Source organism: Mauremys mutica, chromosome 7, assembly GCF_020497125.1.
Source record: "Mauremys mutica isolate MM-2020 ecotype Southern chromosome 7, ASM2049712v1, whole genome shotgun sequence".
Classification (NCBI taxonomy): Eukaryota; Metazoa; Chordata; order Testudines; family Geoemydidae; genus Mauremys; species Mauremys mutica.
This window is the reverse complement of record NC_059078.1, coordinates 44346011-44363587: the sequence shown is the minus strand read 5'-3', so window position 1 is coordinate 44363587 and position 17577 is coordinate 44346011. Positions and strand designations below refer to the sequence as shown.

Here is a 17577-nt window from a genome sequence, read left to right as displayed (position 1 = left end):
ACTATAAGCATGGATTCTTTGAAGTATGTGACAAAATAAGCTTCAACAAGCACATTTTTACAATTTAACTTTATAAGTAATGTGATACAGCATGGCCAGATGGCAGCAGGAGAGTGTTAGCAGGGAGCCTTATTCCCTGCAAGGGGTGGAAGGTTTGCTATAGATTAACTAGAGCACCTGAAACCAATTAGAGCACCAGCAGTGAGTCACATGATATAAACCCCTGCTTCAGGTCAGACAGTGTGGGTTGTTGGAGCAGGAAGGTTTGGCTGGAGCAGAGAACAGTTTGAAGAGAAGCAGAGGAAAGTTTGGAGGAGTGCTGTGGTGGGCTAAGAAGTCCAAGACCCTAGGTAAGGGGCACCTGGCTTGTGCAGAGGGAGGGCAGGAAGCCCCCCACAAGCTGAAGGGCAGGAGAGGGAAGTAGCCCAGGGGAAGGAACCACCAGTTCAAGTGGTTCACCACTATCCTCAGGGCCCGTGGGCTGGGACCTGGAGTAGAGGGCGGGCCCAGGTCCCTCCCTCTCCACTCCCCTCCTCAAAGACACTAGTGGGGCAATTAATATTCCGATTCAGGGGCAAGAAATGGTGCCCTGAACCCCCCCTTAAGAAGAGAAAGCGCGAGACCCATCATAATAGTGCCAGCAATTTGTCACACGTGGTGTCAGCAGTGGGATCTGCGCGCTGGGGACATAGACCAGAGTTAGGCAAAACCCTCCCATCCTTAAGATGAACGACGTGGTCAAGGCCCTTATACAAGCCACCGCGGCCCAGCAGGAGGCTACCCGGGTCCAAGCAACTGCCCAACAGGAGGCGACTAGAATGCAGCAGCAGACCAATCATTTGTTGATGAGTCAGGCTGCTCAGGACTGAGCCCTGCTGAAAGACCTGGTGAACCAAATGAAGGCCCTTATGGAGCAGAATCTCAACTGGGAAGGGACCCAGACCATACGGGCTAGCCATTGCCTACAGAAAATGACACGGGAAGATGGTGTGGAGGCATACCTCCTGGCTTTTGAAAGAGCAGCCCTGCGGGAGTCCTGGCCCCGAGATCAATGGTCTGGTATTCTTGCCCCATTCCTGTGTGGGGAAGCCCAGAAGGTCTACTACGATATATCTGCTGCGGCCTCTGCAGACTATTCCCAGCTGAAGGCAGAGATCCTGACCAGATCCGGAGTAATGACGGCATTGCGAACCCAGAGGTTCCATGAGTGGGGGTTTATGGAGGACAAGACACCCCGATCACAACTGTTTGACCTGATACACCTGACCCGGAAATGGCTGCGCCCTGAGGCCCTTAGCTCTGAGAAGATGATGGAGGTACTGGTATTGGACCGATATATGAGGGGGCTACCACCAGGTCTCAGGTTGGCCAGAATGATCCCTCTACCTATGATGAGTTGGTCTCCCTCGTGGAAAGACAGCTGGCAGCCCGCTAACTGTTCCAGACCCCAGGCGGGGAGACACGGCAAACCAGGAAGCCAACCCCAAACCCAAGGCCCCGGGCTGTCGAGACCTATAGGAGAACTGTAACCGGGAGGAAAGACACCGAGGAATGGCTCAAGGCCAGGAAGGGACCTGGGGGTTTGGGAAAAGAGGTGGGGGGCCGGCCAAATAGCCTCAGGCAGAGGGTGACAACCGGACTAAGGGGGCGGTGTTATGAGTGTGGGGAATTGGGGCATATAGCAGCCCAATGCCCCAACAAGGAAGAACCTATGCAGTGTAATCTGGGGAATTATGGGGAGCAATGTGGCCTAATCGGCCTGGTTGGGGTCACAATGACCTCACATGGACAAACCAGACCAATAAAAATGAATGGTATTAAGACCATAGCATTAATAGATTCCAGGAGTGCTGTCACGCTGGTCTCAGGGAAGTTGGTGGGAACAGACCAACTAACCCGGGCCAAAAATACAGGGGTAACGTGCGTACATGGCACCGTGAATTTTTACCCTACAATTCCGGTACGGATTGAGATCCAGGGGAATACTACCAGGGTTTTTGCAGGGGTGGTCCCCAAGCTCCCCTACCCTGTTTTAATTGGTAGAGACTTCCCGGGTTTGAGAGCTTACTTACCCCAATAGAGCCAGGGGAGGGTAGCAACCCCCAGGCTGAGTCGGAGGCAACTATAGATAGCCTCACCCCAATGTTTGCCGAATTTGCTCCAGAGTTATTCTCATCCCCTGGGAAACCCCGAAAATCTAGGCGAGAACGAAGGGCAGATAAAAGATTAGGGACCCGGATTCTAGCAGAGAATCAAAAAACTTCCCTTGTGGGTAAGCGAACCCGCTCAGGAGACCAGGAGATAATTCAGGCCAAGGAAGACTCGGAGGCGGTTCCTAGCCCAAGTGGGAGCACCCCAGGGGGAAGAGTAGAAATAGGCCCCCTAGAATTAGGTCAGTTTGGTACTGCACGTGAGACTTTTGGGCAGGATCAGGCCGATGATCCGTTATATGCAAACGTGAGGGAGGAGGTAGTGGAAGTAAATGGTGTGCCTGTGGAAGGAAAGATCAAAGGCCCAAGGCCATATTATGTGCTCAAACGCGATCTCTTGTACTGAATAGAGCAAATACGAGGGGAAGTAGTAGAGCAACTCTTAGTCCCACGGAAACACATAAGGGCAGTACTAGAGTTAGCTCACAGCCATCTATTTGGGGGACATCTAGGGGTAGACAAGACACTGGATAGAATCCTAAGGAGGTTTTATTGGCCAGGGATACGATCAGAAGTCCAGCGTTGTTGTGCCTCCTGCCCTGAATGCCAGTTGCATAGCCCCCGACCTCACCTGCGGGCCCCATTAGTACCTTTGCCTATTATTAAAGTCCCTTTCGAGAGGATAGCCATGGACATAGTGGGCCCATTAGAAAAATCGGCACGGGGCCACCGAAACATACTAGTCATCCTTGACTATGCTACGCGGTATCCAGAGGCCATTCCTTTAAGAAACCCCACATCCAAGGAAATAGCAAAGGAACTATTACAGGTATTTGCCAGAGTGGGCATCCCTAAGGAGATCCTGACAGACCAAGGAACCCCGTTCATGTCAAAACTAATGAAGGACTTATGTGCCCTGCTCCGCATCCAGGCCATACAGACCTCAGTCTACCATCCACAAACAGATGGATTGGTCGAGCGATTTAATCGTACCCTTAAAAGTATGATCCGGAAGGTGGTAGCACAGGATGGAAAAGACTGGGATACCCTTCTACCATATCTAATGTTCGCTATACGGGAAGTCCCCCAGGCATCCACGGGTTTTTCTCCCTTTGAACTACTATATGGATGCCACCCACGCGGGATATTAGATATCGCCAAGGAAGATTGGGAGGAACAACCCAATCCAGGAAAGAATGTCATTGAGCACGTGACACAGATGAGAGAGCGAATAACTCGAGTAACCCCGATAGTACGGGAACATTTAGAAAAAGCACAAGAGTCTCAGCGGACGTATTACAACCGTCGGGCGAAAGTACGGAGATTTCAGTTGGGGGAATGGGTGATGGTGTTAGTGCCAACAGCAGAAAGCAAACTTCTAGCCAGATGGCACGGACCATATGAAATAGTGGAAGCCATTGGGGAGGTGAACTATAAGGTTAGACAACCAGACCGCCGAAAGCCAGAGCAAATCTACCACATCAACTTACTGAAGCCCTGGCGTGACCGAGAGACGTGTCTGGTCATTCAAGGAGCTCCATCTCAGACAGACAACCCACAGGGGCAGGTAAAGATATCTCCTGAATTAACCCCAGAACAACGAACAGAGGTCATTGAAATGATCCACCAGAACCAGGACATTTACTGTACACAACCGGGCCGAACAACACTAGTCGAACATCATATTGTCACCAGCTCCGGAGTAAGGGTGACGATAAGACCATACCGAATACCGGAAGCTAAAAGGGAAGAAATTAGGACGGAAGTGAAGATGATGCTGGAACTCGGGGTCATTGAAGAATCCCACAGTCAGTGGTCCAGCCCGATCGTCCTAGTTCCCAAGCCTGATGGCACCCTGAGGTTTTGTAACGACTTCCGGAAATTGAATGAAGTATCCCACTTCGATGCATATCCGATACCACGCATTGACAAGCTAGTTGATCAGTTAGGCAAGGCCCGATACCTAACCACTCTGGATCTGACCAAAGGTTACTGGCAAATTCCCCTGGCCAAGGATGCCAAGGAAAAGACTGCCTTCTCTACACCCGATGGCCTTTTTCAATACACTGTCCTCCCTTTCGGACTCCATGGGGCCCCTGCAACATTCCAACGACTTATGGATAAGTTACTACGATCCCATGCCAAGTATGCCGCCGCCTATCTAGACGACATAGTCATCCATAGCCCTGACTGGGAAACGCACCTTGGAAAAGTAGAAGCAGTGCTGGACGCCCTGCGAAAGGCCGGTCTCACTGCTAACCCTCTCAAGTGCGTGATAGGACTAGCTGAGGCCATATACCTCGGGCATGTAGTAGGGAGTGGTTTGGTAAAACCCCAATGGAACAAAGTGGAGGCAATACAAGATTGGCCTCGACCAATCCGCAAAAAGCAGGTCAGAGCATTTTTAGGGATAGTAGGGTACTACAGGAGATTCATCCCTCATTTTGCCACAAGAGCAGGGCCATTGACGGATCTGATAAAAGCTCGGGGCCCCGAGATAGTTAAGTGGACTGATGCAACAGAAGAAGCATTTGCAGATTTACGGACAGCCCTATGCTGCCATCCAGTACTCATAGCCCCAGACTTTAAGGAATTCATCCTACAAACAGACGCCTCGAAGGTAGGGCTAGGAGCCATCCTTTCACAGATGGTAGGGGAGGAGGAGCACCCCATCTTGTACCTCAGCCGGAAGCTCCTCCCCAGGGAACAAAAATACGCTGTTGTTGAAAAGGAATGTCTGGCGATAAAATGGGCTATGGAGACTCTCCGCTACTATCTCCTGGGGCAGCGATTTACCCTCGTGACAGACCACGCCCCGCTCCAATGGATGCACGGGAACAAGGAGAAGAACGCCAGAGTGCCGAGGTGGTTCCTCTCTCTGCAGCCTTTCCATTTGCGGGTCCAGCATAGGGCTGGTAGCCAACATGGCAATGCTGAGGCCTATCGCGACGACACTGCCTCTCGTCCCAAGTAGCCCAACCCCTTGGTGTTGAGCGGGGGGGGGGGAGGAGAAATATGTGATACAGCATGGCCAGAGGGCAGCAGGAGAGTGTTAGCAGGGAGCCTTATTCCCTGCAAGGGGTGGAAGGTTTGCTATAGATTAACTAGAGCACCTGAAGCCAATTAGAACACCAGCAGTGAGTCACATGATATAAACCCCTGCTTCAGGTCAAACAGTGTGGGTTGTTGGAGCAGGAAGGTTTGGCTGGAGCAGAGAACAGTTTGAAGAGAAGCAGAGGAAAGTTTGGAGGAGTGCTGCGGTGGGCTAAGAAGTCCAAGACCCTAGGTAAGGGGCACCTGGCTTGTGCAGAGGGAGGGCAGGAAGCCCCCCACAAGCTGAAGGGCAGGAGAGGGAAGTAGCCCAGGGGAAGGAACCACCAGTTCAAGTGGTTCACCACTATCCTCAGGGCCCCTGGGCTGGGACCTGGAGTAGAGGGCGGGCCCAGGTCCCTCCCTCTCCACTCCCCTCCTCAAAGACACTAGTGGGGCAATTAATATTCCGATTCAGGGGCAAGAAATGGTGCCCTGAACCCCCCCTTAAGAAGAGAAAGTGCGAGACCCATCATAATAGTGCCAGCAATTTGCCACAGTAAATACAAGGGGCTTTTAAATATTAAGTCCAAGAATCAAAAGAAGCTAGTTAAAGCACATACACCATCATCATATACTCATTTAACTAGCATTAAACCTCACCTGTGCTGTTTCAACGTACACTGAATGTTTTGCCAAATGTGTTACAGTCGGACAATTTGTGCTATGTTTAGTCTGGGACCATGTGTAATTCCACTGGAAAATTCATGATAGAAAGGTAAAGCAGGTGTCATTTGATTTTTAAAAATCTACAGAATCATAATTTCAGTGGTGTCACCCTCTGTGGCATGGCGGGGGGGGGGAGGGGGGGTTCACTCCCAACCCCTCTGTCTCCCAGTCCCAGGTCCTCCAGTTGGCGGAAATGTTGATAGTACAATGTTGTTGGAAATTGGTTGAGTTGGATATTATTCAAAATCCCTTTCTCCCATGAATACAATGGGACCAAACATGACAAACCTAGAACAATTACGCAGATACATATGAGAAAATATTTAAAATCAACATTTTTAAAATTATACTTTAAGACAGGTATATCAAACATGCAGCCCTCAAAGTTAAACTGTGGCCCTTGACTGACTGTACTGTGTTACCAGTTAATGCTCAGAACAGGATATCCCCTATTAATTTTTTAAAATGTTAGATTACTATAAATGAAAGGAGCGCTTCAAGTTGATTTGCTATCATTGGCAAAAAAAGCAGTTCACTGGTATTGATTATCAGCTTTGTTTATCATGCCAAAATAGTTGTAATGAGGCATTGCTTAAGATGTTAGCGTTCAGCTAGAAATTACTGGAATCCACCCATGAATGGTATGCATACAGTTAAGTATCATTAATTACAATCCCAAAGTAATTATTACAAAATCCTTGTTTTTACTTTGGTCTTGATCAACTAGCAGCTGAATCTTTGGAGAATACCACCATGGAGGATGCAGTTAAACAATGCTTGGTGGTGTTGCCAGTTCCCTTCTGTGCACTTGGTTCAGATGAAGGCCTAGGACACGAAAACAGAGCAATGAAAGTCATTGGGAGGGGTGGGGAAGGGGGTGGGGAAAGAGAGCAGGTAGTTGGTGGTCATAACACAGCATCTAAATGCTCTTTCCTGGATTTTCCTGACAACTCCAGAACACTTACGCCTGGCTGGGATGGACTTCCCCAGAAATAATCAAGCTCCATCTAAACTCCATCTAAACTCATTAGGTGCTGTTATATGCCAAGAAGGGACAATTTTAAAGCTACAGGATGAGCTTACTAGCAACCTATTTGCATATGATACTCCAGAGCTCATTCATATCATGACAAAAATCAGTCTTCAGTGATGAGATAGCTAAAGATGTCAGTCCAATGAATACTTTGGGTCATGACTTGTATGAAGCCTTCAAAACCCAAAGAATTATCCAAGTCTCCATTAATCTATGGGCTCCAATCAAGAACAGACTAAAGCTGTGCTCATCAAGAACAGACTAAAGCTGTGCTCAAAATGCAAAGAAGAGTGTCATAGTGAAGATGGCAGAGACTATTCTAGAGCTAACCGCAGGGTCACTGTTCGCTCATCTCCTGGTTATGTCCAGATCTCAGCATATTGTTGATTTACATGAGTGTTTTGGAAAGTACTCTAAGAAAGTACAATCAATGTTCAAATGTGACGGAACAATGCACATATATCAGGTGAAAAGCAAACTAATGCACATCTTGAATAGTCTTCCTAAAACAGGACCTACTGACAATATGACAGCCAGTACCTTATGCCAGCAGACCCCTTTGAGTATAACAATCATAGATGGTATGACTGAGGTACAAGCTCTTGAAAAACCAGAAACTTAACACTTGCCAAGATTTGGCTGACTTCATTATGAGGCTACAGAGTAAATATTAGACCTGTGATGAAATCCACCTTGTGTTTGACATATACACAGGAATCAATTAAAAATAAATACTACCAGAAAGAAGTGGCTCCATGACACTGCACCTATCTGATACCACAGAGGTTCTCAAACTGTGGGTCGGGACCTTAAAGTAGGTCGCGACCCCATTTTAATGGGGTCGCCAGGGCTGGCTTAGACTTGCTGGGGCCCAGGGCCGAAGCCCAAGCCCAAGGGCTCCAGCCCTGGGAAGCAGGGCTCAGGTTACACGTTGGGCTTTGGCCACCCTGGCCGAGGAAGGTGGGGCTTTGGCTTTGCCCAGCCGCCCCCCCAGGTGGTGGGGCTTGGGCAGGCTCAGGCTTCGATCCCACCCCGCTGGGGTCCTGTCATAATTTTTGTTGTCAGAAGGGGGTCGCAGTGCAATGAAGTTTGAGAACCGCTGCGATACAAAAATCATTGACTCCATGAACATCTCCAGTGTCATAATGAAGAAGCTACTCTCTCATACTCACATGAAGTATGAGTTAACCACATACTCTGCAGGACAAACACTTATGCGAAGAACTGCTGAGAGAATTTCATCATTGCATGGTATAATGAAGCTGCTGCCTCTCACTGTTCAGTGGAGTTCCTTCTTAGTTACCATAAGGAAGCTAACACTAAAATTATCTTGCATATCATCAATGCCGCAGGGAGAGGTGCTACTAAACTCTGCATTTTGGCATTAGACATAGATGTTCCAGTGCTCCGAGAGACACTATCCAAGACTTCCTCAATATTCTGCTGGGGAACAAAATTGTTGTATATCCCTCAGACACGTATTCCTATCACTTGGACCATTAAAAGCCACTGCACAGCAAGATTTCCATATCCTTTTAGGATATGACACTATTGTATTTGGTTCAGCCTCTGAAGACTCTCTCCTCACTCTGAAGGTGCTTGGAACGGCTGATACAGTCACTGATGAGGTCATAAATGCACTGGAGACATTCATATGCCAAGTTTACCATTTGAAGACCAACATTATGACACTTTCAGAGCTACACTGGTGGCTATTTTCCAAGAAACAGAGACAAATTGCCATTGACATGGTGTGCATTTATACCTCCTACCAAGAGGGCAAATTATCAAGCAATGGAGTGGTTCCAAGATGTTCAAGCACACCCAAAACTACATTCCTCTACTGGGCATGGATGAGTCTTGGAAAATGGACTGATCACAGCAGTTCTGTGAAATACCATGCAATCCTGAATCAATCCTTCAGCTAATCAAATGCTTGTGTGCAAAAACCAGATGCTCACCACCCTGCAAATGTATGGCCAGCAGCCTGCCTTGTACAGAGATGTGCCAATGTGGCACAGAAGATGGTCAGCATGACAGCAGGTCTAGAATTGGTGCCCTAGACAGAGATGACACTGACGATGACTTCAATGAATAAATGGTTTCAGTCCTACATGTCAAGGACAACTTCCCTAGGATCAAAGGTCAATGTCTTTTTTAATTAAGCAAAGCAGCTATGTGTTAAAATATCATTTAAAAACTGTTGATTTTAAAATATTTTCTCAAATATATATCTACTTAATTGTTCTACGTTTGTCATGCTTGTTACCACTGTTTGTGGGAGAAAGGGCTTTTTAATGATATCCAACTCAACCCACTTCCGATGATACTGTACTATCAACATTTCCACCCACCAGAGAACCTGAACCAGGAAGCCGGGGCAGAGAATAGAGAGTCCCTCTGCCATACTGCAAAAGGGCGACACCACTGAAATTATGACTATGTAGATTTTTACTAATCAGATGACACATCCCTTACTTCTCCATCAGTAACTTGCCCATGGAATGAGATTTTTCTACATTATGCTCATTACGTTGGTCAATTCTCAGTTAATGACTTACTAATGACTACAGTATTTTAAAGAACCATTGTTCTTAGACTACAATGCATCATTCTTTATAAAAATAAATTGTAAATATATAAATACTTTGAAATCTATTTTTCTATTTACTCTCCAGTATCCCCCAACATTTTCCATGGTGCTTCAAACCATTCTCCATTTGGCCCTCTCAAATTCTGTGTGTTCAAGCCTGAGGACAGCATGCAAAAAACTGCACATCACTAGCATATGTCAATATAATTTATATGCACTCATCTGTCCTTGATTTGTGTGTGCAGATGGGGTTTTTGCATGTAGATCTTATTTGCACACACAATAGCATGCAAAAAGACTCTCCCTGCAAATGGTTGGGGTGAGGAGAGTTACATGAACAAAACAGAAGTCACACTATGAAAGTCTGGCACTTAAGTATCTTTGCTGGAGCTCTTTCAAGTCCATATTTAGAAGTGTTCCTTTAAAGAAACTTCTACTTTGTATAGTAAAATACATTTGTGATCTTACTAAAGCTATATATGAATTATGCAATTAAGATGTTAATGAAAATTAATCACTTCCATTGTAAAAAGTTTGAGAATTTGATTTAACAATTACTACTTTATCAGCACATAACTTTATGCATTAGCCAATAGGACTACAAATTGAGAAATAATCTTCAAACCCCAGTAAACAAACAGTAATAAATATTCCAAGTAACCAACTTGCTTGAAAATCATTGTTGGGGCATTGTTTTATTGATATTTGATTTTCAGTGTGCCCACTCAAATGGCAGTTTTTCCATTTAAAATTTGTTTTTACTAATTCTCTTCAATTGTGTTTTTTTTCTTTTCACAGCATCGGTTCCATAACATTTGTTTTAAGTAAATTTAGCAGAAAAGCCAATCAGACTACATGAATGAGCAAACCTCAGGGTATTTTGCAACTCACAGCAAGTGAAATTATGTATCCACAGTCAAAGCATAATTGAGTAAGTGGCAGGGTGAGCTTCTCCCCAGTTATGGCTATCCACTCAATAAGCCATAACTATACTTCAGAGAGGCTAACTGACTCATTCAATTCTTTGCCTCTGCTGAGTGAATTGACCTGAATTAGAAACTGATCTTACCAAATATAAAAGCTGAGTTGAAAGGTGAGTTATTGGCGTTTATTGTACCCAATGTCTTTTGCAGCAACAGCTTCAGAACAGCCATGCATTCTTATTGGCCAGGAGGTTCCTCTACATGTACTACAGCATGTTATATTATATAATACAAACTCTTTTTATTTTTCTACTGAAATTTGGTCTGCATTTAAATATTTCAGAAGCAGATGACCCCAGTTTACCTGAGAAATACTGGGATCTGACGAGGACTGAGTAACTTTAATAAGATTTTCCACAAGTGATTTTGCTTCAACTACCGCACTATGTGATGCTCGTCTTGCCGCAGGCTCTAGAAGGATGACATTTTTACAACAACATTTATTTTGAGTATGTACAAGGGAGGAACTAAAGTCTATCAGAATGTAGGTGTATGCTCTGTTAATTCCCCATACTGCTCTACCAAGGACTCTTAATTCTGGCTTTCACCATCCCTTGCTATTCCATTCCTGACCTGGGTCTCTCCACAAAGCTTTGCCAATGCACTTAAATGATGACATTCACCACCACCTGCTATTCCAGTCCTGGGCCTCTCAAGCAGACTGCCCCTAATACCAGTTGTACGGTAGCTTTGTGATAGTGACATGAACAAGACCAAACTCATTTTTAGCGACTAATTCTGATTCTGAACCTTTTCCTCTTGTTTTGCAAACTGGGCACTGGTGACAGTAAAGCATTTTAGTATGTCCTCCAAGCATACTATCAGGGTCAGACATAAACTAGCCAACAAAAAACACTGAGGCTTCTAGCTGAAAAGTGCATTTCTTGTGGAAACCTCACATTGCCACCATTACAACCGCTGAATGAGCATTAGAAAAATAAAGGTTGTGTTAAATAACTATTAACATCAAAGCTACATTTCAACTGCATCTTTTTTGAGGAAGTTAGTACTACAGACCAGATTGCAAATTAGTGTTTCCAAAGAGAAGCCATCCCACTGCATCAGTTGAAGAGTTAGTATGCAAAGTTACCAGAAGGAAACATCTTTTCTTGGGATTGTTTTAGCCTCCTCCTCTCTCTTGCCGACAACGGTCGATCCTGTAAATAAATCAAATCAGTATTAATAGTGGCAGTCATGGTGGTTTTTCATTTTGTCATATCTGAAATGAAAACTTTTGTCTAAATGCACCTGGAAAAGATGGCTACTAACTAAAGTTTTCAGGCAGTTCAGCACACATTGTATTAATTTTTCCATGGTGATCTTGATCAACAAACCTAATTCCTGTAGGAAAGGAGCCTCCAGCCTCCTTATTTCAATTAAGAGAAAGAGGAGCTGGCTTTCTTTCCTCCTACCTGATCAATCAGATGCAAAACAGAAATTGAATCACAGAGGATAGCTTCTGTACATTTCTTTTCCCCACCCCACATGCTTTTGGAGCAAACTACTCAGAAGAAATAGTAAGAAAATGACAAAAATAAATATGCACATAAAATGTTCAGAACAAACCTGAGGAATTGCTCTCTCTCTATTTTTAGAGCTATTTACAGACTCTGTAACTTCAGTGCCACACTGATCTGCAGGGCTATAAGTTGTCTTCACATTCACATCAGGAAGAGAAGGTAAGGGCCGCGGAGCAACTGCTCTGAGCTTAGAGAGAATTAGAAAGTGATTACAGTCTCATTTCCTCTTTCAACAAATTAAAATGTTCTGAAATCTAGAATTGCTAACACCAAGCTGGCAATCCAGGACTGGGAGTCAGGACTCTTGGGTCCTATTCACAATTCTACCATTGTCTCATTGTGCTCCACCACCACCCACCCACCCACTTTCCCCTAACTTCCTTATATTCCCTGTTTACATTTAACTAACACCCTCACAACAAAACCCCACGCAAAAACAACTAAAATGGCATTTGACGCTCACCGCATTGTTCACTATTCTTGTATGTCTTACCCTTTTCCCCTAATCCTTGGTCTGTCTATTCACACTGTCAGCTCTCTTTGGGGATAAGGACTGTCTCTAACTACACCTCTACCCTGATATAACGCTGTCCTCGGGAGCCAAAAAAATCTTACTGCGTTATAGGTGAAACCGCATTATATCAAACTTGCTTTGATCCGCAGGAGTGCACAGCCCTGCCCCCACACCCCGAGAGCGCTGCTTTACCGCATTATATCCAAATTCACGTTATATCGGGGTAGAGGTGTATATGTTCTGTACAGTGCGAACCACAATAAGGATCCAGTCTCGGCTGGGGTCTCTAGGTACTACTGTAATAAATAAATAAATAAATAAATAATAATAATGTCATATAATCTTTCTGGGCTTTAATTTGCTCATGTCCCCTAGAAGGATTATAATTTTGTACCGCTGAGCGTTGAGAGGCTTACATATTATACAGTGCTTTTTGATCCTTGGACAAAAGGAACCCACAAAAGTATATTTCCAAGGCCCACAGAGTTACCCATTTTGTTATAAATGCAATTCTATGGATGTGTATGAAATGAGATTATAAACAGACTGGAGATGGTTCAACTAGTGGAAAGGATCTACAAACTGTTACAATCTTTTTGTAGGATGGGAAGAAAACTACGGTAGTAGTACACTGCCATTTTAAAAGATCAAATTGTCAGATAGATTTTTATCTGCACCTTCTCTGAACAGACTTCATCTAGCTCCCTTTTCTTCTGCCATCGCTGCCATGAGAGAGAAGGTTCATAGAAAGAGCTATGAGGCTGTAAGTGAAAAGTGATTTTTTCCTGAACATCTTCTGGATTTCGATGAGAGGCTTCATCCTAAAAAGTAAAAATATTTTTCTAATTTTTAGGCGTGCGTTTTCCTGATTCCAATGTAGACTTGTTCTTGCACATACAGTAACTCCTCACTTAAAGTCGTCCCGGTTATGCTACTGATCAATTAGGGAACATGCTCATTTAAAGTTATGTAATGCTCCCTTCTAACGTTGTTTGGCAACCCCTTGCTTTGTCTACTGCTTGCACGAAGAGCAGTCCATTGCAGCTAGCTGGTGGGGGCTTGGAGCCAGGGTGGACCGGCAGCCAGGGTGGACCGGCAGCCCTAAATTCCCTGTTTAGCAGCTGCCCAGCAGGCTAGCAATTGCAGCTGTCCCTCCCAATACTGTCGTGTGCCACTCCTGCCCTCTGCCTTGGAGCTGCTCCCCGAGACTCCTGCTTGCTGTGCAGGGAGGAGAGGGGGGAGAAGGAAGGGAAGGAAGAGGGGGACTAATGTCAGGGTGTCCCCCTCCCCGCTGCTCCTGCACCCCGCTTACCCCATCTTCCATAGAGCAAGGGGGACACACAAGGGCTCAGGAAGGAGGAAGCTTGCTAATCTAATTAACAAGGCAGTCTACTTAAAGGGGAAATGTACATATCTCCTTCCATTCCTGCTGCCTTGTAGAGTGAGAGAATTAACCCTTGAGGGCTCAGCCAATTGCTAGTTCATCATTTAACAGTAAGGGAAATACCCACCCTCTGACTCCTCCACCTCAACCAAGCCTCACAATCATCATCACTGTGTACCAATATTAAATTGTTTGTTTAAGAAGTAAGTGTGTGAGTGTGAGTGTGAGAGAGAGAGAAAATATGAATGAATGAATTTCCCTGGAAACTAATCCCCTCATTTACATTAATTCTTATGGGGAAATTGGATTCGCTTAACATCGTTTTGCTTAAAGTCACATTTTTCAGGAACATAACTACAATGTTAAGTGAGGAGTTACTGTATTGACAAAGGCCACTTCACCCTTTGGAATGCTATGGATTTTATCTTAATCACAACCACATAAACATTTATTTGGTTGTCAGTCTGCAAAAATGCCTGCAATCTCTTCTTTTAAATTACAGAAAGGAAAAAAAAAATCAATCAATAAATAAAATAAACCACCTCCCAAAAAAACAACCAAAAACACTACATTAACACTGCAACGAGGTGAACATTTTAAATAAACTGAAGTTAGAACATTCAAAATTATGCTCCCCATCACAATTAGCATGTTAGTTGAATAGAAAACCATAAACAAATTTCACAAGTTCTGTACACTTATGTCTCTATCGTAATACTGCAATATCCAGTTTTAGTATTTTACAACAAATACGTGTTAACAAAATTTCAGATACGTTCCACCATTCTAATAGCAACTTCAGAAAACCAATTTGTAATGCAATAATAATCCTTCTCCAAAAATCAAATATTCTAGGGGAAAAGAATATTTTCCCAGACAACATAATTTCCCTTTAAAGGAATACAACTATTTTAAAGCCAACAAACTAAGCAGAACTATAATGCTAGAACACTTACTTGAATTATGACAGGAACAAATGATGCTAGAAGCTTCTCAGTGGAGTCCAAGCTCTGAAATAAGAAGTTACTACATTTTCACGAACAAACTAAAATACGAGCAAGCTTAGTAAAGTGTATACATTAGCAATGCAAGAAAGACAGACTTTAAAAGTCTCATTCTAGAACAGAGCTTGGTGAATCACTAAGTGAATAAAACAATGTCCTTATATAGGATTGAATGGAAATGACAGCTACACATTCAAGACAGACCTACTGTTTAAATCCAAGGCCTAAGACACAATAGGGAAATCAACTGTATTTTACTTTAATATACTTTCATTAAGAGCCAAAATATTGCTGACCCTTGTGCATGTGCACTAGAGAGAGACAAGGACAAAGAAGCCCTTTACCTGCTTCCCTAGTACATTCATGTAAGAGAATCATTTTGGCTGCAGATGCTGAAGAGTGCAGGGGAAAGGGCAACGGTCAAGGTTTCTGCGTCCACCAATCACCCAAATGAAGCACTCTGGAAGCCGGAAAGGAGGGAGGGCCAGGATACTTTAACATTTTCCCCCATCGCAAGGCTTCTCTTTTCTGGTAGTTTCATTTCCTGTTTATTCCTTCACTCTTCTCTTTAGTAATCACATCTCCATTAAACAAATTTTCCTTTCCCCTCCTTCTGTCTTCCTTTAAAATCTCTTCATCTCTCTTTTCCTCCTTCCCTTCAGTTTCTTCCCCTACATCAGTGGTCAACCTTTTTTGTCTGGACGAGCCACGGAGGACCGTGGTGGCGGATGAGCATCCACCAAAATGCCGCCGACAAGCGGCAATGTCAATAGGCGTCACCGCTGACAGTGTCATTTAGGCGTCGCTGCCGAAATGCTGCCTCTGGATGACGCTGCTTGTCAGCGGCATTTCGGCGGATGCTCGTCTGCCGGCCAGTACGTGGGCGCACTTAGATGCCATGGCGCCCGCGGGCACCGCATTGGGGACCCGTCTTACATTTTCATTCCACCATCCTCCACCTTCTCTAACTCCATTTCCATTATACTCTCCCTTCTTCCTCCAATTCCTATCCCAAATTAGGGCTGAACATGGCAGAAAGAGATAGAGAAGCATAGACCATTTGGAACAAGGATGTAGAAGCTCCAAACATTTTCTTGCCTCGTCCTTTTACAATTGGAAGCAGATATTTTTTGATCCCAGGCAAGAATAATTAAGGTTTGAGCCCCAGCCTTTGTCTTATACAGAAGCAGTGCTGCAGGGATACTAGGGCTTCTAACTCAGTGGCTCTCAAACTTTTTTTTACTGGTGACCCTTTTCACAGAGCAAGTCTCTGAGTGCGACTCCCTTATACATTAAAAACACTTTTTCATATATTTAACACCATTATAAATGCTGGAGGCAAAGCAGGGTTTGGGGTGAAGGGTGACAGCTCGCGACCCCCCATGTAATAACCTCGCAACCCCCTGAGGGCTCGCAACCCCCAGTTCTAATTGCTTCAGCACCCCAAGAGCCTGATCAGAAGTGTCCCACTTTGAAAAGTAACATTTGTTCACCTTCGTTCTTTCTATAAACCATCCACTAGTTCAACCTTCTACCAAGAACATTTAAGAGTTAAATAATTACCTGATCATCATTTTGCTTTTGGTCCTTTAAGACAGGCTGCAGGAGTTTCAAAGTGTCATCTGCTTCATCTGCGACATCAACAGCAAAGTGCTTAGAATCCACAATTTCAGTTCTAGAACCTGGCTCTGAGTTTTGCTGTAGTCGGTCTTCCTTAGTCTGTGGGCCATTAGATGTTATTTTAGATTCTACTTCACTAGGCATGCTTAAGCACCTTGCTTTGTTATCCTGTAGTAAGTGATCACTTTTAGAGTTCCTCCTTTCAGACAGTAAAATATCAATATCCACTTTGCTAACTGTTGCTATGGAAACTCTTGTGCTGTTCTTTTCATTCTTGTTTGCATTTTTTTCAGGCTCAGCTGCTGGTTTCTCCGAGGGATAAATTTCAAAAGTTTTCTCTTTGATTAAATGTTTTTCTTCATTCTGTAATTAAAAAAAGCAGAAGTGGAATTACCCCCTGAGGAATAGTTTAGATGCTCCAAGAAGTCACCTGCATACCAGACAGTACATAAAGTGATAGTGAAACAAAATCATAATCAAGTACTATTTGGAAGCATCAATAAGGGATATAACAAAGACTCTCATAAGTTTTTAAGTCTGATGAGAAGCTTGGCACTTCAGATGTCAACACAGCCTATTCCATAAGCAATGCACCCACTTTGCCCCTATGATCACAAGTGATAAACAGGGTTCTTCTAGTAGCTCTCCAAAATGTATTAAACCACATATTTAAGGCTTCAATATTAAAACAAACACCAACTGGCAAACAGTGCAGAAAATGAACAGCGGGCAAGTGATTCATCTTTGTGACTCGATCTATTTGGATCACTGTAAAGCAGTGGTTCCCAAACTGGGGTTCGTGAAATGTTACAGGGGGTTCTTGGGGAAAAATTCCCTAATGGCAGATAGAGCTGTCCCTAGGGACCCCAGGCAGCACGGAGCCAGCAGCCCAGAGCCCCTGGACTTCCAAGAGCTAAGCAGATCAAAGCAAGCACATCTATTACACTGAAGACATTAAATTTCAAGACTCCTTATAAGAAATGGAAAGGGAGGTGGATATTTTTTGCTGTATTAAAA

At 44.3% G+C, this 17577-nt stretch overlaps 1 protein-coding gene across 3 annotated transcripts in view; it reads right to left on the bottom strand.

The window, feature by feature from the left end:
* Positions 1 to 17577, bottom strand: part of NEK4 (NIMA related kinase 4) — a 43945-nt gene that overhangs the window by 12407 nt on the left and 13961 nt on the right. For all 3 annotated transcript variants that reach the window (XM_045023629.1, XM_045023628.1, XM_045023627.1), the window contains exons 7-12: positions 16504 to 16923; positions 14893 to 14946; positions 13230 to 13373; positions 12085 to 12225; positions 11609 to 11675; positions 10823 to 10929 (exon numbers count right to left, since the gene is read on the bottom strand). In XM_045023629.1, the coding sequence (XP_044879564.1) occupies positions 10823 to 10929; positions 11609 to 11675; positions 12085 to 12225; positions 13230 to 13373; positions 14893 to 14946; positions 16504 to 16923 (933 nt within the window). The remainder of the gene's footprint in view (positions 1 to 10822; positions 10930 to 11608; positions 11676 to 12084; positions 12226 to 13229; positions 13374 to 14892; positions 14947 to 16503; positions 16924 to 17577) is intronic.